At 38.4% G+C, this 22,349-nt stretch overlaps 1 protein-coding gene across 4 annotated transcripts in view; it reads right to left on the bottom strand.

Moving 5' to 3' along the window:
- EIF4B (eukaryotic translation initiation factor 4B) overlaps positions 1-22,349 on the bottom strand; it is a 40,018-nt gene that overhangs the window by 7,820 nt on the left and 9,849 nt on the right. For all 4 annotated transcript variants that reach the window (XM_020966097.2, XM_020966098.2, XM_020966100.2 and 1 more), the window contains exons 2-8: positions 20,123-20,263; positions 16,143-16,351; positions 13,577-13,693; positions 11,721-11,775; positions 10,701-10,841; positions 5,885-5,998; positions 5,430-5,603 (exon numbers count right to left, since the gene is read on the bottom strand). In XM_020966097.2, coding sequence (XP_020821756.1) covers positions 5,430-5,603; positions 5,885-5,998; positions 10,701-10,841; positions 11,721-11,775; positions 13,577-13,693; positions 16,143-16,351; positions 20,123-20,263 — 951 coding nt within the window. The remainder of the gene's footprint in view (positions 1-5,429; positions 5,604-5,884; positions 5,999-10,700; positions 10,842-11,720; positions 11,776-13,576; positions 13,694-16,142; positions 16,352-20,122; positions 20,264-22,349) is intronic.

Below are 22,349 nucleotides of genomic sequence, written 5' to 3'. Positions count from 1 at the left end.
ACACTATTAGTATGTATTATTTTTGAGGGTAGGGAATATCTCCTCCTGTGGCCACGAACCTATAGTTGTCATGACTTCTTTACCTCTTGACTAGAACACTGAAATAGTCTCCTAATTGTACTCCCCAGCTTCCAGTCTCCCCTTTTCCGCAGTCTTTCTTTTACAAAGCTGCTAAAATAATTTCCCTAAGGCGTATGTCTGACCATGTGCTTTCCCTGCTAAAGAACCATAAGTAGTTCCCTATTGGCCTCTGGGATAAAACACAAACTTTCTGTTCTAGACAAATTGGTTTACTTTCTGTTTCCCAAACTCTGTGCCATCTTCTACCTCTGGGAAATGAACAAAAACTGTTCTCCTCACCTCTCCTGCAGAGTCCCCTTGATTTCTTCCAGGTTCAATTCATGTGCCATCACCCATAAAGACCCGCTGCTGATCCCCTCAGTGTGCTCTCTTTTAAAGAGAGACTGCTGGAGGTAATCTGGCCTCAGACACTTACCAGCTATGTGACCACAGCCACGTCATTCAACCTATTTCCTCAACTGTAAAATGGGAATTATAGCAGCACTTTTCTCTCAGCTATAAAAGTGCTTTGCATGGTGCCTGGCACACAGCTGGCACTACATAAAAGCTAGCTATCATTTCAATATAACATATATAACAATATAACCTGATTATGTTATATTCTACCAGTTGAATATGAGTGGCAAAGCCCACGTTTTGTTTTTGTATCCCATGAGATCAGCACATGGTAGGTAGATACAATGTTTTGGAATTGATGTTCTAAGTTGATGTTACCTAAACCACAAGCTATTCAGGTATTTACAACAGATATTAAATAACAACTCAGGCTATACAAATGAATACTAGAGTGAATGACTGATCCCAGTAAACTTCTGGAATGACTGTAACATTAGTGAAGTTTATCTATGCAGAAACTGTAAAGAGGTCAGTGACAGAAAAGTTTTTTGAGTACCAAAATATTTGTGGCTTTATACTCTTTATGCTAGCAAAAAATTAGAAAAGGGGGTGGGGGGGGCAGCTAGGTGGCGAAGTGGATAGAGTACCAGCCCTGAAGTCAGGAGGACCTGAGTTCAAATCCAGCCTCAGACCAAACACTTGACACTTACTAGCTGTGTGACTCTGGGCAAGTCATTTAACCCCAATGGCCTTTAAAAAAAAAAAAGAAAGAAAGAAAAGGGGGTGGGGGGGGAGGAGGGAGAACTCCTTCCATACAAAGACACAAAGAACAAATTTCAGTATATGCCATTAAAAAAACGATAATGAATTTTAGGGGTATAGAGAAACACAGGAAGACTTGCATTAAGTCAAAAGAAGACAGTGAAGTGAGTAAGAAGAACTGCAAGGAGCCATCTCAGTGCAGTGGGCAAAGGATGAAGCCTGCCCCCTTCTCTTGGTAGAGCAGGGAAGCACAGGTTGTCAGAAATAGTTCCTTTCTTAGACTCTACTTAATTGTTTCTCTTCACTAAAGAGGCTGGCTAAGAGGGAGGGGGTAGGGGTGTGGAATGAGACAGGGATACTTTAAAAAAAAAATTCTGGGCAAACAAAACCAAACCCTGTAAAGAGACACAGCATGGAACGTCCTCAAATGTAGAGTTCCTAACAACACTGCACCAGGGGGAAAGGGACCCTGTTTCTGGCAAGGCTGTAACCAAGCCTGGAAACAGCTTGAGATTAAGTTGGTCTGAACTTTGGAAGAATGAGACAGTCCTGATACTGTTAGACAACGAGCTGTATAACTACTTAAAAGGAAACCTTGGGGTAATTTTTGACCCTTCCTCCTTTCTACCCCATCCCGACCAATCAGGGATCTTCTCACTAACTTGACATTGTCTCCCAGTCATCTCCTCCTTACCCCTAGCCAACACCCTAGGGTCCTGGCCCTCATTAACGCTTTTCTTTTTCAAAAAGATACTCTGTTGATGTACACTCACTTCTCGATGAATCTCCCTGTTCCAAAAGAACCCTCCTTTCCAACAAATAAGGCACTAGAAGGAAAATAAATGAAACACATGACTCTCTCATTATTTTCTCCTCAAAAATTTAATGGATTCTTTTGTTGTCTTTCCCCTTCCACAAAGCTACCCAAATAAACAAAGGCAGAGATCTGACTGTAACATTCTCTCCACTTTCAGTGGCTCCCCACTACTTCCAGGTACTGGCACATCACAATTTGGCTCCAACTTGCTCTCCCCAACGTCTCTCATGTTGCTCACTTTCATATATAGTCTTTTCTAATTAAACTGTACTACTAGCTGGTTCATGTTCTTCACACTCTGTCCTCTCTACCTCCTTGTACTATGACCAGCTGTCCCCTATTCTTATCCATTCTCTGCTTCTCAGAATCCTTATCTTCCCCTTCAAGGCTCAGCTCAAGTGCTATCTGCTCTATGGAGCTTTCTTATCTTCCTAATTATCACTGCTTTCTCCTCTCCCCCCCTTTTGCATTATTTTATCTTCCTGGTAGAATGTAAGCTTCTTAAGGCAGGAATGCTTTCTTTTTTGAGGCAATTTTTAATCACCAATGCATAATGGTGCTTGGCATATTAAATGGTTTTTGAAATGGATTTTAAAATCAGTCTGAAGTTTGGGGAAGGAGCCTGATGAAGCAGAAGACTGAGGCAGTCTCTGATGGCTTTAGCACCACAGCACCAGGGGAATCCCCATGGAGGAGAGAGTGGTCTCAACAGTGAATACTGCCCAATCCTACAACGAATACAGAATCTTCTATCACACTCCCACATGCCAGGACTCTTCTAGGAACAACAGTGAAGCCAATCACTCATGGCCCTTCTTTTTGGGCCAGGTATATGACATGATTGGCTTTAGAGGTAAAGCTGGACAGTCTGAAGCTGGGTGCAGGACAACATTGTCGGCAGGTGGCAGTTTGGTCCCACTTAACATTAAGCCACTTGGAAACAATACCAAAGTCTACTGGGGGAAAGAAATCACAAGATAATTCCACAACTATAGAAAGCACCTGAGCCAACTCTTCACATGTTGTACTGAAAGGTCAGGTCCTTTTCTCTCTCAAAAGATTCACGAGACTATTTCTAGTTCTTCAAAATTCACACAATTTAAGTCTTTAATGAGGCCATCAAACAATTTTTTTAAACAAGTCTTATTTTTGGGTAAGGGAAGGAATGCTTCTGAATGTTTCTACTAGTCTTAGAGGAATAGGAGTCAGGTCAAAATCTTCTATGCAGCTGAGACATATATTCCTCTGATTAAAGGATGTTTCTATGCTAAGAAGGTAAGCAAAATCATGTTTAATGATTATGTATTATTAGCTTTAGAGCAAATTTAGGAGATATTTTAGTACCTAATAGTATGCATACTTTACAATCAGTCCTTTAGAATGACAGCAGGGTGCAAATCACTTGGGGTAAGCAGTAATTTTGATGTAGCCTCATATCTGTGAAGTGTGCATTTCTATTGTCATCTGGGTGACTCTGACCCTAGACCAGATGAAACTGGATTGAACTGGTTTCCCCACTTTTAGTTGGTTTTCTTTTAGTTGTGTCGGTTTTTCCCACATTGCTCTCTCTTGCTAAATTTTACATTTTGTGACTTTAAAGAATGGATATTCCTTGATTACTGCCAAGGAAATGTTTGATGGTGGTAGCTCATAAAGAGCACATTTTAATGACTGCCAAAGATGACAGGCATTAGTGATGTGGGGAAGTCAAGAATTATAAAATTCATTCAAGCCCACAATTAAGAAGAATCAGTTGTACGGGAAGCACAGGGCAAAATGTGGAAAACAAGAAAAGATTTTTAGGGGACCTGGCAACTAGCTCATCCAGGTTGGCATTGTTGTCAACCATTGCCACGAACTAAAAATACTCATCCCAGGCAAGGAAATACAAAGACCAGAATTCTAAAGACTTAAGTCCAAAGCCTGTAAAATCTGGACATCAACCTGTGAAACAAATATTTACCCCAAAATTATTTTGGGATTTTTTTATTGGAGGTCTTGTTCCAGAGGGAATGATGAATTCTGGCAAATACACTAAGATAAGGTAAAGATAAAGAACCGTTCTGTATTTGCAGAAATTCCCAAATGGAGATGGAATACTGAAACATTATGCTATATGTCAGCAAGGTGAAGAAGTTTACCTAAGAGATATAAACATGGTCTAAGAACTCAACTGAATGAAACTCCACTGAAAACTTATGAACTATATAATCAAGGCTAGATTTGGAAAAATGAACTATTTATCTAAAGTATGCCTAATATCGAACGTGATAAAAGTTTGGTTTCATAGTGAACAACTAAAGAATGGCAGCAAAAGGGTTTTTAAAAAGATGTAAAAAGCTGTTAAGATTTACTGCATTGTCAATAAATTTATTTTACTTCGTCCCAGTTAATTTGCACACCACTGTAGAAAGGACCTTAAGTGACTGATCAGCTAGTTCACAACTTTCCAGTTTTACAGATGAATAAATTTAGACCTACAGAGGTTAACTGACTTCCCCAGAGTTACACAGCAGCATATTTGAGACTAGAACTCAGATCTCTTCAAACCATGTGGCTCCTTAATGTGTACAATACATTCATGATCATTTCATAGGACTTTCTGGTCATAGGTATATAGTGTCTAAATAAACCTTGATTGGGGCAGCTAGGTGGCACAGTGGACAGGACTCTGGCCTTGGAGTCAGGAGGACGTGAGTTCAAATCTGCCCTCAGACGCTTGACACTTACTAGCTGTTCGACCCTGGGCAAGTCACTTAACCCCACTGCCTAACTTAAAACAAACAAACAAACAAATAAACCTTGATTAGGAATGCAACCTTCATAGCTTGATGGGTAGGATAGAGTTTAAGATTAATGTAAGAACACATATTTGTGTCTAATCATGATATTCTCTGGGGTGGGGTGGGGTGGGGTGGGGAAAGGGAGAAAAGCATATAACAGAGAATTAAAAAAAAAACTTAGAAGAAAGCACAGAAAAGCAGGGGTACCTTTGAAAATGATGTGTAGTATTTATTACAGTTAAAAAAAAAAGTAAACACTGAAATGAAACATGGTTTTATATAGAATCTTCTTATGTTGTGCTGTGTACATGGAGATGGTTTTTCTTTGTCTTTTTGTATTTAGTTAAAAAAAAATTAATGTAAGAATGTAACCCACAATTACAATTCAGTATTTAAAGTAAAAAATTTTCTCTGTACAAGTTTCTTCCTATGGAAAAACAGAATTTACTTTATGATACTTTCCCCAAGAACGCACTGTGAGGAAAATTGGGAAACTGCTGGTCTTAGGCTTTTTGCTTTGTTTCCAAAGGCCAAGTCAGAAGAATATGACTGGACATGAATTCACAAAAAATATGTTTTCACAACATTAATTCTCTAATTGAAATTTCCTTAGCTGCCTTGCTTTGAGGAAAGTAAAAAGAATAAGTTACCTCTGTCTTCACGCCTAAAATCATCCCGGCTGTAATCATCTCTTGAGTTCCATGACCGATCATCCCGTCTATCATATCTGTCTTCATAGCGATCTCCACCTCCTCTGTAGTCATCATCTCGACGGTACCCACTACCAAATGCTCTTCTGCCACTGCCTATCCTAGAATCATAGCCTGTGGGACAAGAGGATAGCAATGACAAAAAGATACAATTATCCTAAAATGAGAATTGTTATGTTAGTGGAAAGGCAAAAGGATGCTTGGGGGAAAAAAATAAGCTAATGAACTCTTCAATAAGCTTGTTATGTTACATACAAACCCTACCTGTACTGGCATAAAGCTTGAGGTCACCAGAAATTAGATTGATTAAAAAGAATAATTTCCCCCTTCCTACAGGGTAAAACCTTTCATTTCCTTCCAATCTAATCCTTTGGGGGCAATCTAAGAGTACATACCTCTATCATAGTCTCTGCTGCCCCTGTCATCATATCGATCCCTGCCTCCATATCGGTCCATGTCCCGTCGTGGACCATCACGGTACCGATCCGAATCGTAACGATCACGATACTCTAGGAAGAAACATGCAGGTAACAACACTGATGAGGCTACTCAGTACCAGTGAATCACTTAAGACAGTATTGCCAAGTGGGAATTCTGGATTCCTATCCTAAAACATTAACACAATTTGGCCTACTACTGAGCTAAATAAAATAAAAACTATCTTAAATACTTACTGTGTGCAAAGCACTGAGCTCTAAAGATACAAGAAGCCAAATAAATTATGGTGGCCTGCTTTCACGAAGTTTATAAGCAAATGACGAAAATTTTATATGTGTGTGTGTGTTATAAATACAAACTAGATAATTGTGAATGAGGTGGCATCTAAATTGGGCCTTAAAGGACGTGAAGGATTTCAAAAGGTAGAGACTGGGGTAAAGGATGGATGTAGTAGGTGTGATCAGAAGGATAGGAAGTGGAAAAGGACAGAACTGGAAAGCCCAGAAAGAGTTTGTGGAACAGTCCACTAGTCTAGTCTATTTTGAGCTCTGTGAATAGTGGTTAGTAACAACATCAGGTAAAACATGGAATTAAAGTGGTAGGATTGACCAGATTTCAATCCTTGAACACTCACAATAGTGATAGGTAATGGGAATGCCCTGAAGATTTTGAGATATGAAGTGAAGAGAGATGAGAAGCTATTTCAACAGTTTAGTAAGCAGTAAGGACCTAAAAGCTGGGTGGTTGGCAGCTAGAATGGTGAGGCATTAACTAGAAAGAGGAAATAGAAATTAGAGAGGCAGGACTAACAGAACTTGATAATTGGCTGGAATGAGTTGTATGAAGAATGAGGGACTCGAAAATGTTAAGGCTTTACGCTGAATGATTAGGTAGTTGAGATACTATTAAATGAAAAGTGGTCAGGGATATGAACAAAGTGTTCTCAAAAGAATTAAAAGCTTAATAACCACATCAAAGAACATTCCAAATTACTACTAAGAAAAAACACAAATTTTTCTAAGTAATTTATGTGATACTTGCCATACTTCACAGTACATTCTAAGAAGATATGGGACTTCAATATTAAAGTTCATACAACAAAAAATTGGAAAAAAAAGCAAATCATACATCTTTCATTGTTATGGATAAATATATTTTTAAACCAAAGAACAGAGGCAATTATAAAAAATAAAATAGATGTATCTAAGAAAAAACGCTCCAAATCACTAATGATAAAAGAAATACAAATCAAAACCCTAAAGTTTCACCTCACATACAAATTGGCAAAAATAACACAAGATGGAACTAGTCTGGTGCAAAAGGTTGTAGGAAGTTAGGCCCACTAGTGTATCATAGGGGAGTTGTGAAGCAGTACATTTGTGAAGCAGTAATTTGTAATTTGTAAGCAATGTGTAAGAATGCAAAACAAAGTGACTAGAATGTCATTCTTTGACTTATAGATTTCACTCCTTGGTCTGTTATCCACTGCCCCCTTTCCTCTGAGGTCACTGACAAAAAAGGATCCATCTATATCAAAATATTTATAGCAGTAATTTTTATGATAGTAGAGAATTAGAAACAAAGTAGATGCCTACTGATTAGGGATTAATTGTAGTAAATGAATATCATGGAATATTACTGTGAATGTAATAAATGTAGAGAAACATAGAAAGATCTATATAAACTGATACAGAATTAAATAAGCAGATACAAGATAACAACATACAAAGATTACATCAATTTAAATGGAAAACAGCCACCAGTAAAAACAAAAGCGCAAATGTTATATAATTATCAAGAACAAGTATGACTGCAAAGAAAAGCTACAAGAAGAGACACCCCTTTTTCCTTTCCTCTGAACAGTCAGAGGGCACAATGAGTACGGCGTGCCGTACACATTTTTAGGCTTTTTATTGATTGCTTTTGTTGATTTTTTTCCTCTTCTTTCCTTCTCTTTTTTTGGTTTTTCACCTGAGATTTCACCTCACACACATTAAACCGGTAAAGACACTGAAAGACAGGAATATTTGACTTTGGTGTAAGTATTCTGAAAAGGAAATTGGAATTACTGCAAATAAAGTAATTAAAATGTGCAAACCCTCTGACCTAGACATTTCATTGATATGTACATACTCCAGATGGGTCACTAACAAAAAAGAAAAAAAGAGGTTCTCCATACACACCAAAATATTTATAGCAGCACTTTTCACGAAAGCAAAGAAATGAAAACAAAGTAGATGCCTATCAGTTGGGGAATGGCTAAACAAGTGTACTCAAATGTAATCGATACTACTATACCTTTTTTTTTTTTAAAGGATAGGCAATGGGGTTAAGTGACTTGCCCAGGGTCACACAACTAAGTTAAGTGTTATGTATCTAAGGCTGGATTTGAACTCAGGTCCTCCTGAATCCAAGGCCAGTGCTCTATCCACTATGCCACCTAGCTGTCACTATACTAGCTATACTTCTAAGAAATGATGAACACAATGAATATAGAAGCATGAGAAAGAATTACATGAACTGATGCAAAACAATATAACTGCAACAATGTAAATGGGAAAAAAAACCCCACTACAAAACAATCAAAACCGAATTATTTTTAAAGTATAAAGAAAAAGCCTGACCTCAAAGGAGAGATATGCGATGATATATTTACCTCTCCTGAGGTGGGAGACATAACAACGCGTTCATTGGTTTTTTCCTCTTTTTCAAATTACTTATTATAAGGGATAGTTTTCTAGGAGAGAAGATGACCACAGAAGTGTATCCAAGCAATGCCAAAATAAAGAAATCAATAAAAATATCATTTAAAACAAATGAAACTGGTAATTTTGGGAGGAAGTACGTGAATCCTGCTTTGGACTTACTGAATTTTCAGGTATTGTTGGAATCCCAGGTGGAATTGTCCAGGAGATAGTCAGAACTAAGGATCTGTAAGCCATAACTTAGAAAACATAGTTATGAGTCATTTGTATTGATGGGACAAGCTGGAAGCCCATCAAAAGGAAATGCAGGCAAGGACAGATCACTGAGGTACATTTCATAGAATCTTAGAGCAAGAAGGGATCTTAGTGACTACAAAATGAGCATTTAGTAAAAGCTGAAGCAATACCAATGTGAATCATTATTAATACTTTTAAGCAGTGATGATCACAATTATTGTTGTATAATCTGAAGTGTAACCATACAATCATCCAGCAAGTAAAGATGAGAGATAAAACATGACTAATAGAACCTTTACTATGCTAAAAGATAGCTACAAAGAATTCAATGAAATAATGAGAAGACTTTCATAAAATGATGCTGAATGAAGAAAGCAAAACTAAAAGAACACCACACATGATGACTGCAACAATGTAAAGCACAATATTAACAAAACAGGTCAAATAAATGTAACTGTCAAAGCTAAGAGCCTACTGCTTAAAGTCAAGAGAGACATCTCTCCCCCTTTGTCAATCACAGATAATTTCACTTTTTAAGGAAATGTATGTCATAAGATATGCTGTGTAAAAACAATACCATTCTTGGTCAAAATGTGCAACTGTAAGAAGGGAAAGACAACACAAAACTTTATTTCTGCTACTGATACTTTGATGTTAATTTTAACAATAAAACTGAATTTTTAAAAATCAGTGATCAACAGTGTCAAGTATTGCAGAGAGATGAAGGGGACATTGAATACAGCACTTAAGAGATCACTGGCAACCATAGACAGGAGTGTGAGAGTGGTGAGGACTGGAAGTTGAATCATCAGAGACTAAGGGGCAGGTGGCGCACTATGCACTGGGAGTAGTCTAAATCTTGGCTCTGCAATCACCACCTCGAGTACCCCATTGTTATGACTGCTTATTTCATCTGAAATTTACTCAGAGACTAATCTCAACCCTATATAGCCTTTGGTACATTTACCACACCAGGGCACATCCTTCCTAAAAATGTTCATAACCAGACAAACACCATTCTTCTTTCCCACTGGCTGATTTCAAGGCTTCAGATAAAGAATAGTTCCTTGGGGCAGCTAGGTGGCACAGTGGATAGAGCACTGGCCCTGGATTCAGGAGGACCTGAGTTCAAACACAGCCTCAGACACATAACACTTGCTAGTTGTGTGACCCTGGGCAAGTCACTCAACCCCACTGCCTAACCAAAAAAAAAAAAAGAATAGTTCCTCGATGAAAAATTTATTGATCCTTATGCTAATCAATTACCCAGAAAATCATCTTTTGTAGCTGCTGATTTCTATAACAACTTGCATTTTATAATTAATTTCAACTATTTCTTTCACCCCTGCCTAAAATAAACCATATTAATGATAGATGTTAGGATACAGTAGAAGTTCAGATGAAACCTATGGACCCCTTCTCTCAGAATGGTTTTATATATATATAAAATAAAATATGAAGGATTATAAGTGAAACCAATGATACTGACATACTATCAAAATATTAAAAAAAAAAAGTTCAAGGACCCCTAAAAGGCCTTCACCTTACGGCAATATTTCCCCAACTGGTGTTTATAAAGCAATTTAAGAGCATATTTACTCTCTCCTCTTTATCTTTTCTAGGCTCCACTTTCCCTTCTACAGTCATTATCACAGCTGAATACCTTTCAAGGCCCAATCACAATCCTTGATTCCCACCAGCCCAAGCTGTGTTGAGGTCAGGATGTGTTACAGAATTTTAAATATCTGGGAAATGCTGTTACAGGATATGGCTACACTTCTACATAGGTCTCTTGATTTGCAAAAACTGACTTATTAGAATATGAACTTACTGTCTCCAAAGCCATCATCCCCTCTTCGAGGAGGGTAGTCATCAAAGCTGTCTGTGGCAGGGCGAGCCCTCCAGTCTGTGTCAGTTTTGTCAGAATCCCGATTTCGATCCCGATCACGGCCAAAGGAACGATCGTCTCGGTCTAAAGAAGGTCAACAACAATGTAAGTACTTTGTTAATTATTCTAGTCCACAAAAGAATAGTTGTCTGTTTCTCAGGGCTCAAATGACGGGCCCTCTTTCCCATTATTATTACCTGAGCCACCTATCTATACACAGCTGAACTAAATTCTGAGATGTTAGAGAGAACAGAGCTGGTGGAGTCTAGCAAGCGTGAAGCTCTATTACAATAACAGCACTGAGCCTGGAGTCAGTAGACCTGAGTTCAAATTCAACTTCAGGAACTTACTAGAGCTCTGTGACACTGGGAAAAATCAATAATCTGTCTGCCTCAGTTTATTCAATTGTAAAAAGGGGGTGGGTGGGGTGGTAATAATTGTACCTACCTCTCAGGACTCTTACAGGGATCAAATGAGATAACAATGCCTGGCACATAGAAAGTGCTTAATAACTGTTTCTTCTCTTCCTCATTATTTATATAGCATTTAGGCTATGAAGAGTAGATGGATATGCTAAAAATAATGCAATGGTTTTTTATGGGGAACTAATTTTCCTCTGAAGATAACTTTTATCCAACCTGCCCTAGATGCACAGAAAATCCTCATTCCTTGCCTGTCATACTATATCCTTCCCCATGTTATAGTGCAACGTTAGCGCCCTACTCCCCAAAGCCTTGCAATCCAATTGAGTTAGCTAGTCCTCCTCACAACATTTACTTTAGTTTAATGATTACTGTTGCTTAAAACAAATTCAGGCATGCCTATAACTAACCTTGGTTGACAGCTAACCTTAGCTGGGTAAGACAGAATCACTTCATTCAAAACCTTTGGGGAACTAACAGCACCTTAGTTCTAAATCCCAGGTCCTTGAGAAACCCTGAGTTTCTTCAATGCTTTTCTTACCTTTATCCTGTGCCTGATCGGCAACATCCACTCGTATTCTTCTGTTGCCTATGGACTAAGAGCACATAACTATATAAACCAATGTTAAAAACCAGAATGTACAACTCCCAAGATAGGCCTGTAGTTAATGTTCCTTGAATGCTGGAGCTAGCCAGAATATCAAAGATAACTCCTACAGCTTAACTCCCGACCCCGATTTCTGGAACTACAGAATTCTCTAAACAACAACAACAAAACTGGGAAGCCCTTACTGAAAATTACAATTAAGTTGAGCTGTGCTCAGATACAAAAAAATCAAAAGAAAACTGCACACCATCAAGCAACATTGCTTTTAAAATTACAAATGGCAATTAAATAATTAGGGAATCACAATTAGCTTCCTTCCACATAAGGAGAGCATTCGTAAGCATATTTAAAGTGGTTTTTCAGTTAATCTCTCACACCACTGTTAAAATATCTTGGACCTCTTCAAGTCTAAGCTTATAGTACCATAAATTTCTTTATTACTTAACTGAAAATGGGACAAATTCAGAGAAGAAGTAAATTTTGATTTGAAGCCGTTGTTTTGAGAGACATACTCCTACCAAATCTTGTTACTGAAAATAGCACTCAGTAAAAATCTCTAGTTGACAAAAAGGGAGAATCCATTGTTTCCTCCCAACATATCATGTCCCATGCTTAATTTCTACTTCTAAACCTTGTCACTATTTCTAACAGCAAAAATGCATGTAAAAGACCTGGGTGTGTGGGTGTAGGTGTGTAAGGTTACATACTGTTGGGTGGGGTGCGGAGGAGATGGGACCTTTGTCCAGAAGAGAAATTTAAGTGAAAAAAATTGTTCCCCTAGCACTAACTAGGTTATTCTAAGGCATCCTTGTCTAATCAATATTCTAGCTTACTCTGCATTATTCTGATTCCAATCTTATCAATGAGGCTCACTTTAATTCTTCTGACTTCTCTCTACATTCTTGTTTAACAGAGGAGGTCATCCACCTTCTGCTTAAACATCTCCTGGATAGTAAATTCACTATCTTACCCAAGATATCCCAAGCCATTAAAAAAAAAAACCTAACTGCTTGGAAATTGTTCTTATGGGAAACTGAAATCTGCCAGCCTACCTGCTACCTATTAGTTCTAGCTCTACCCTTTAGAGCCAAGTAAAACAAATCAAATTCTGCTTCCACAGGACAATCCTTTAATTATATGAAGATGTCAATTATTACCCTTCCCTCCCAACTGGCATGAAGAAGATGGGCTTTGTTAATTATCACTCAGTTATAAAGGTCTAAAAACATTCTTTTTCTGTACGTTTTCAGCTGCCTTTCCCCCTCAAAACTGCCAAGAATGTCTTGGTCTATAATTGCCTCAAAAAATAAAGCTTTATACTTCTTAGTTAGGAACCCTTCTGCTACACAAGTGTCACTAAGACCCTGTTCTTCAAGTGAGACCACCTGTACTGAAACATTTAACTGAAGATTATGTTCCTCTACAAGCCCAAGTCAAACTGGATTTTGTAAGCTTAGCCTACAGACTGGTAATAACAGAACCTTCTGAGAACAAGGAAGGCGCTGTATGCACAAATCTGTTTCTGAAACCCTTTTCTGACAGTGACCCTGCTTGATGTGAAATTCTATTATGAAAAAACAGACCTGCTGGGGTGAGACAAGTTTCCTCAACTTCCCTGGCAAATCCCACACTACTGAGCCTATGGGATTGAATGGGCTTGTCTTGTCTTCCTGTTCGACAGATACTAACAATCTCAGGAAAAGGGCACCCAGCATCTGGTGGCATTTCTCAGTCAGACCGTCAGCAAACAAGCCCCTTGAAAGTGAGCACGACCTCCTTTAGCTACTTACCTCTTCATTCAGGCTTAAAGCACTGAGCAGTGAGTCTAAGTCCTCAAACTCGGCATAACCAAAACCTTTCAACCTTTCTGGATTGCTGGGTTCCCGCGGCAAACGCACTGCACTGATCTAGTAGAAGAAACAAAACCAGCATCTTCATTTAAAGGCTTATGGTTCTTTTCCTTTTCAATGAGCTTAGCTAATCCTATCAAAGTAGGAGTGATGCCTCTACTTTCTGTCTTACCATTACAGTATTTCTTGGAAGAGACACCGTGAGAAGGACAGGTCATATGAACTAATCACTAAGTGGTTTAATTGTAAAGTTAACTGATTATCAAGAAGTGTTTATTAAATACTCACCATTTGTCAGTTACTGCTCTGCGGGATACAAAGATAAATGAAACAGCAGCAATCAAAAGCGTACTGAGCTATGACGTGGTGCTGATGATTTTAAGAACAGGGATAGAGAACAAAGGAACAGGATAAAGACCTATTTTTGCCAGCCATGCATCTTTTGTCATTTTTTAGTTAAATGTTATGAACAGAGTTAAAGGACAATTCATATTTCTGAATTTGCTGACAAGAAAGTACAAGCCACCGAATTTGGAGTCAGTCCTCTCCACCTCCCTTCCTTTTATCTCTAGGATCCAATAAGAACTCCTGTTTGACATCCAGAGCCCTTTACAACCTGGTCTTACTAGACCTTTCTAGCCCTATTATCAATTATTTCCCTCCATGTACTCTGGTCCAGGCACACTTGCTTTCTTGCTGATCCTCAGACACCAACCTCCACTGCCTGTTTTCGTGCCTTTGTACTCACTCTCAGCCCTATGTGCCATGTTCCCCCTCTCCATCTCTGTCTCATGAGATATCAGCTTTCCTTCCAGTCTCAACTCAAGCACTTCCTTTTTCACAAGGTCTTTCCTGGTTCCTCCTGTACTTAACTACTAGTTATACATATTTCCCCATTAGAATTTAAGCTTCAGGCAGGGATTATTTTATCTGTGGCTGTATCCTTGGTGCTTGACACAATAGGCACTTAATAAATGCTTGCTGATTAATAACCACGGCAAACAATTCTTTAATCTGAACTGCAACATATACCTTGTTCAACAAATTAGTTCTGTCATTTAAATATCTCAGCACCTAATATAGGCAAGATAGTTTGTGCTGTGCTGGGTATTCATGTGGGGTACAGAAATATAATTTGGCATTTACTTTAGTAAACTGTGAATTTCACAGAAGTTATTTTCCTTTTGTCCACAAATCATAGAGCACATTTCACCTTTATGGCTCTTAATAAAATAGTGTTAGATCTTTCTCAAGAAGAAATATACTTCCTGGGGCATCTAGGTGGCACAGTAGATAGAGCACCAGCCCTAAAGTCAGAGGGACCTGAGTTCAAATCTAGCCTCAGACACTTGACACTCACTAGCTGTGTGACCTTGGGCAAGTCACTTAACCCCATTGCCTAGCAAAAACCAAAAACAAACAAACAAACAAAAAACAAAACGAAGAAATATACTTCCTACCCACATCTTATTCATAATCTGTTTCCTGTCTCCTGGAATCCACTCTGTTTTAACCTAGTGCCCATCTCTTGGAGATGTTTGATGACTGAACATCCCCCAAATTCAGATGTGCTCAAAGCCTAAATAATCTTCAAAATCTACTTATCCACCTAGCTTCTTCACAATAAAACAAAATTCACTGTTAAGTATGATAGAGAGTAGAGAAATTTAAATAGCATCCTGCTATAACAAGGGAAGAGCTGACTTCCATTAGCAAGCTAATATGCTTTCTTTTGAGGATATGTCTGGCTGACACCCAGTGTCCAGGTCAATTGTTTTCCCCTCCAAATGAAGAACTAAGAATGAAATTTCTAAAAGGCTCAGAAAGTTAAGCAAAAACTTAGGGACAAGTACCCAGCTCCATTAACTCAACTGTCAAAACCCTGGGTATCTCTGTAAAATAAAAGGAAAACTATCTTTGACATCACAAGACTCTTACAATCCTCAAAAAGAGTTAAACCATGGAAGGAAAAACAAAACTGGTAGTTTCTTTATGAAAAGTCAACATTTAGGTTAATATGCAAAAACAGGAATTTTTGGTCAGACTTCTTAATGGTATATGTATTATGCAGCTGTAAAAAACAAAGTTTCTTATCAATCCTATTCAATTTATCCCATATAATGGCTAAATAAGACACAAAAGTAAAAATCAGTAAAATCAGATTCTGGCTAACAAATCCAAGAAATTTTCCAACTGAAGTTTCTTCTTTAACCAATTCCTAAAGTGTAATATCATTCCATTTAAAACTTGAGGATCATCTTCTCATTGATTTTTGTAACTACTGATAGAGAATTATTTAAGTCAATACAGCTCCTTGGGAAGTGAGAGTTGGTTATCTATTAGAGATCCATTTCTTGATGCTATTATTGAGCCACTAAGACCCACATATGAAGGAAAATAATTGGAGCTCCCAAACAGTGTAATGCTGGATGTGTCAGGTCTGAAACAGAAAGCATTATTATATGATCTAGCCAAACTACTTAAAAAATTTTTTAAAATGACATACATTCAATCCTCTAAAGAACTCCTTGATGGAATCCTCTGTCACATCATAGGGCAGGTTGCCTAGAAAAGCAGTGTAGGGTGGTGACTTGGGAAGACGGCTCCGGTCAATATTGGGTTCCCGAGCAGCCCGTGGAGCAGTGGGCAGGATGGAACGGTCAATTGGAGGTGCCCTGTAGGTGTCGTCATCATTACTATGCCAAGTGGTGGAAACTAGAAGACAAAAATTATTTCCATAAAATCAAAAGATGAAGCCCAGCTCCCACCCCGTTAGCGTTTCCAGATCTAGGAATGACAAACTTAATCATTAAAATTACCAGAATCCAAAAAGAGCCAATAAAATGAACTTAACATGACAAATAAAACTGGTAAAAAAAAAAGTGCAGTTTAGTCTCAAGTGGTTTGTCATTTGTTTCTAAGCATGCTATTCAAGGTATAAATCAAATCAGTCTACAAGATCCTTCATGGTTTGGACCCCACTTATCTAAGGTATGCTACTTCTACTTCTACTGACAATGCACAAACTCCATCTCAAGCATATTTTTTTTGTAAAGGTCTTTTAAGATATTTAGGTAAAAAACTACTTTATGAGACTGCTGACGAGACTTCATACTTAAAAAACCTCCAGTCAGACTATTCTCTAAGACTTGCAAGGCTTGAACAGGTTGCAGAGAGCACTGTTGCACAAGGATGGTTTGGGAAGGGTCTTCTTGTTCCTACTACCAACACAGAAGTATCCTCCTCCAGTTTCTACTGTTTTATGCCCTTTCACACCTAGCCAAATCTTGAACTCATAAAAGACATTAAATGTGATATGCTTACCAATTGCAAGTTGAGAGAAAAATATGGGAGAGGGAAGACTAATATGCCATAATGCTATCAAATCAGAGTTGAGTGGAAATAAGATAAATTAAACCATTGCAAGTGGTTTATTATATAGTATCCAGATCAAAAGAAATAATATTCTGCTCATACTCTGCACTGAGTTAGCCTTCTATCTAGAATATACTGAGTTATAAGATATCATCACCAACAGACTCAAGTATATTCAAGAGAGTGTATGGTAAGAGTACTGTTATTATATTTAATAAGTCACATTTTATGTATTAAGTACATTAGTTTCTAAAGCACTTTTATGTAGTGTCATTTAATCCTTATAACTACTCCACAAGGTAGGCTTTGCAGTTATTACTCCCTTTTTAAAGTAAAGGAAACTGAAATTAAGAGGTTAAATGATTTGAGGTCATATGACTTAAGGGATATTGAACCAGGACTTTTCTACATGAAAAAGAATCAGACAGCCAGGACAGCATTTAAAATATATAAAAGGCTGTGATTAAACTTAAGTGTGTGCAAATTTGGGTTCAATATAGAGAACTTGCAAGACAGTAAACTCCCTAACTACTAGGAAAAGTCAACAGAGTCTGGTACTCACTAGCTGTGTGACCACAAGGCAAGTCATATAACCTCTTTAAGCCTCAGTTTCCTACTCTGTAAGATGAGGGTGATTGTGGCACCTCTTTAAAAAAACTGTTTTGAGGATCAAGTGAAATAATGTATGTTAAAAAAAAGCATTACATAAAGTTTTCAGCTTTTATTATTATCATAGTAGCAGAAACTAGATTTGCCAGGGATGTGAACGAGAAGTTGAAAGTGATTAGGCTGTTGCTAAGATCTTTTCCAACTCTGAGACCTTAGATTCAATCTAGGGTCAAAATACTTCTCAAGGCAATTTTTTCAAACACATTCCACCAAAAACAAAAAATCAAATCAAGGCAAAGTAAAGGGAATTGTCCTATGATTCGATTTCAACCAATTCATCTTTAAAAAAATCAGGATTCATCAAGCACCTAGAGTATACTCAATACTACAGAATCCAAAAAAAAGTATGAGGTCAGGTTTTTAAGGCGAGAGTCTAGAATTTAGGAAACTAAACCAGAACAAAGGGTGCAGTATGATTTAAGAGTGAGATATGAACTGTAGAGGTGGGGCTTGAGCTAATCCTGGAAAGATGGGTGGGATTTTGATAGGCTAGATAGGAGGGACTTTTTAGGTGGCAATAATCATTGTGGTAGAACTCACCCCTGACTATCACTTGTCTCTCCTCAATCTTGCTGGAGAATAGTGGATGTAAAATTGAAAAAGTAGGGTGGGGCCAGATGATAGAACCTTCAAAGTACCATTTAGAGTTTCAGGTACCAAGAACATTTAAAGGATTACTGAGCCTAGAGAAGAGGAGACTGTGGGCTAAGAGGTGATCTGCCTAAACATCTGAAAGGGTTATCATGTAGGTGAAAGATAGGTCAATAAAATCCTTTGTGGTTTGGACCCTGGTACAGAAATTTTTCTCCTTTGGTTAACGATGATAAGCTATAGGGAAATAGATTTCAGCAAGGTGTAAAGAAAAACTAAAAAGATTGGACTGCCTCAAGAAGTGGGATGTTCTCTAACACTGCCCTGAGGGACTGGATAATCACTTCATTTTCTAGGTATTTTATAGAACTGCCCTGGGCTTCAGGTGGAGAAAGGTTGGCTTAGATGATCTGAGGTTTCTGCTCAATGCTGGGAGTCTATGAAGAAGGTGAACAGGCACCTCTTTTAAAAATAAGAACTGAATGTTCTAAGCCCCCTAATAGCAAATGCCCACTTCCCAAATCAATTACCCTGCAGTCAGTTTTCCTTCCAGAGGTCTGGCCTTCCTCACTTTATAGACAGAATGGTCAGTTTTTCAATAAAGCTAACCGCAAAAAGGGAAGAGAATGCAGGATGCAGTGTAATACCAGGCCAGACTGATTTCAAATCCAGGCTCTGACACTTATTACCCTATGTTCTTAAGTGATTTAAATTGTCTTCTGACCTCAGTTTTCCTATCTATAAAAAATGAAGCAATGGATCAGATCATCTCTAAGACTACTCTTAGAACTAAATCTAAATAATCTAAGATAATCTTCCTTAAGAAAGGGGAAAAATCTTCCTATTCCCACCAGATTTTGTTTAAAGAAAAAAAAAGTGTGGGTTGGGATAAGGTGAGGGGGAACAATGATGACAACAGTACACTGGGAGGTGGTCTACTGCAGATTCCTTTGTTACACCCAACTGAACCTTGTCATCTCCCCGAAAAGTAGAGCTGCTATATATACTCAAGATTCCTTCTACTTTCACCACCACTACTTCCCCTGCCCCTTATAATACCTGATAATTTCTCCTATGTCCAGGGATTTAGGGGCATCATGGCAGAGTGGAAAATGTGTTGAATTTGGAGTCAGAAGACCCGAGTTCAAATCCTGGCTCCAGCACCTCCTATCTGTATGGCCCTCGGGCAAGTCATTTAACTCCTCTGAGAGCCTGAATTTCCTCATCTGCAAAATGAGGGGGTTGGGCTAGATGACCTCTAAGGTCCCCTCAACTCTAAAGACAATAAAACAAGGCAGCAATATCACACCTTGGTCACAGTTGGCATACTATGTAATAGAGAAAATATGGATTTTTAATCAAAATCCCTTATTTTACAGGTGAGCATAACTGAAGCCCAAAGAGTTGACTTAATTAAGGCAACAATGGCAAAATGGAGAAGTTCTATAACATGGGAAGATTGGATCAGACCAATAATCTCCCTCTTGTCTTTCCCTGAGGCCTGTTCCCTAATACCTCAGTTTAGTGCTCTTTCCACTCATGATATATTTGATTATTATACATTAAGCTCAAAGTTTCAGGTTACCTCAACCAGAACCAAAGCCCTAACTGATCAATAATTCTATAAAATGAATTTGTTAAATCATAGATTCCTGTAATCTAATGACCTAATCCCCCACGTTCATTCTTTCACTTGATCAGCACTCACTGGGCTACTTCCAAAGCATTGTGGTGAGCCTGATAAATAACAGATACAATTCAAGGCCCATCTTGAAAGAAAGAATTCTGATTTAAATGATTAAGAAGAAGTTTTTATCTACATGGCACTAAGAGGAGAGAACAGAAAATTACCATCTCCTTCCAGGTCATCAGTTTCATCGGCCCAGCTGACTGGTTTGGGCACAAAGGTGCTTCCTCCACCCCCGGTGCCACCATCCTCCGCAAGGAAGTCTGTCAAGGTGAGGGTCTTCCCCTTCTTATTCTTCTTTTTAGCTGTCCAAGAAGAAAGAGAATCAACACAAATAAATTGCTGATTCAGAAGACCTAATAGTATCATTTCAAAGAGTTTATCTCCTCTAAGAATTTGAGATTTATACTAACAGATTCTGCCCATTGCTATTTAAGTACTAAGGGCATTACAGAAAAGACTTACACATTCTGCCACTTGTGCATTTGTACTTAGAAAACTAATCTGATATTTGGACATTTCTTTCGCCATCACAGGACAACTTAGAAAACAGAGTAAATACTTTAAGAAAAATCTGGATGCAAACAGATTTTTTGATTCCTAGTCTAATTCTTTTACCCAATACCACACATGGTACCTGTGAGGTTTTAATGGAATTATAAGATAGATGCACAATCCTCACTTTAGATCTTACAGTGTTAATGGTCATCTGACATCAAAATCAAGGCACTGTGGAGGAAATCCACAATCAATCATTGTGGAGGAAAACAATTTTGGAAAAAGTATGAGAATTCTCTTGACTTAGGTAATCTCTTTCAGTACCAAAAATGAAACTGTCATCCTGGTCTGCAGTTTCTCTACCAAATAAAGGACATGTACTACTGCTAACTCAGGATAACTGAAGAATAAGATAAGCTCTAGAACTAGGCCTTTGCAGGAGTTATTGATGGGAGGGAAAAAAACAAATCAGTTTCATAGTAGCAAGCTTCATCTTTATTGCTCCATCTAGACTTCTCTTTCTTGTAACTCCTCTCTGATAATTCTATTTGCTTAGTAGCCCTTAAACTCATTTAGATTTCAAGAAACATGTGTCTTGGCTCTCTGATTTTGGCCCAAGGCAAATCTCCTTTTCTTCATTTTCATCATTTATTAAGTGTTATTGGGTTGTGCTAAGGGCTGAGGATGAAAAGAAAGGTCTTGCCCTCAAGAAGTTTACATTTTAATGCAGGAGACATATAAACAATCATGTTCATACAAGATACATACAGTGTAAATGGAAGGTAATTTTAGAGGGAAACTGGAAAGACACAAACAATAAGGGGAATATGGGAAAGGGGTAAACTAGAAAAGTTCTTTTAACAAAAGGTGACATTTGAGTTGAATCTTAAAGCCATGAAGGAGGCAAAGATGGAAAAATAGAGCAGTCTAGACATGGGGGATGGCCCACAAAAAGGCCGAATCAGGAGATGGAATGACTTGTTTGAAGAATAGTGAGATCAGTGTAACTGGATTGTAGAGTATATGGAGAGGAGTAAAACATTGAAACTGGTAAAAGAGAAAGCGGACAGGTTGTGAAGGGCTTTAAACAAAGAATTTTATATTTGATCCTGGAGGTAACAGAGAGCCACTGGAGTTTACTTGGGGGGGGGGGAGAAAGCACGATTAGAGTTATACTCTAGGAAGATCACCACGGCAACTGAGTGGAGAATGAATTGGAATGGAGAGACTTGAGGCAAGGAGATCAGCAGGCTACTGCATCGGTGCAGGCATAAGGTGAAGAGAGCTTGTACCAGGGTGGCTGTTGTGTGAGTGGAGAAGAGAGCACTCACAAGAGATGTTAGGAAAGCAGAAATGGCAAGACTTATTTACATACTGGATATGTGGAATTAGTATAAGGAGTTGAAGATGACATTTAGGTTATGAGCCTGGTAACTGGGAGGAGAGTGTCCTTGACAGTAATAAGTCTGGAAGAGAGAAAAGATAAAAAGTTCAGTTTTGGATACATTGAGATTAAGAAGGCTGTGCAACATCCAATTGGAGGTCAGGACAGAGGTTAGAACTGGATCAATAAATCTGTGAATCATCTTCACAGAGATGATAACTGGATTCATGACAGCTCATGAGATCACTAGGTGAGATAGCATAGAAGGAGAAGAAAGAGGGCCAAGGACAGACTCTTGGGGTCACAGTTAGTGGCCATGACCTGGAGGAAGATACAGAGACTGAGAAGGAACACGGACAAAGAGAATCAAGAGAGAACAATCACAAAACCTAGACAGGGTAGAGCATCCTGGAGTAGAGGGTAGATCTACAGCATAAAAAGCTGAATTGAAAGGTCAAGAAAGATGAGGATGGGGCAGCTAGATGGCGCAGTGGACAGAGCACTGGCCC

This window comes from Phascolarctos cinereus, unplaced genomic scaffold (genome assembly GCF_003287225.1).
Source record: "Phascolarctos cinereus isolate Bilbo 61053 unplaced genomic scaffold, phaCin_HiC Scaffold_1;HRSCAF=81, whole genome shotgun sequence".
Lineage (NCBI taxonomy): Eukaryota > Metazoa > Chordata > Mammalia > Diprotodontia > Phascolarctidae > Phascolarctos > Phascolarctos cinereus.
The sequence above is the reverse complement of the archived record's forward strand: the minus strand, read 5'-3'. Positions and strand labels throughout refer to the sequence as shown.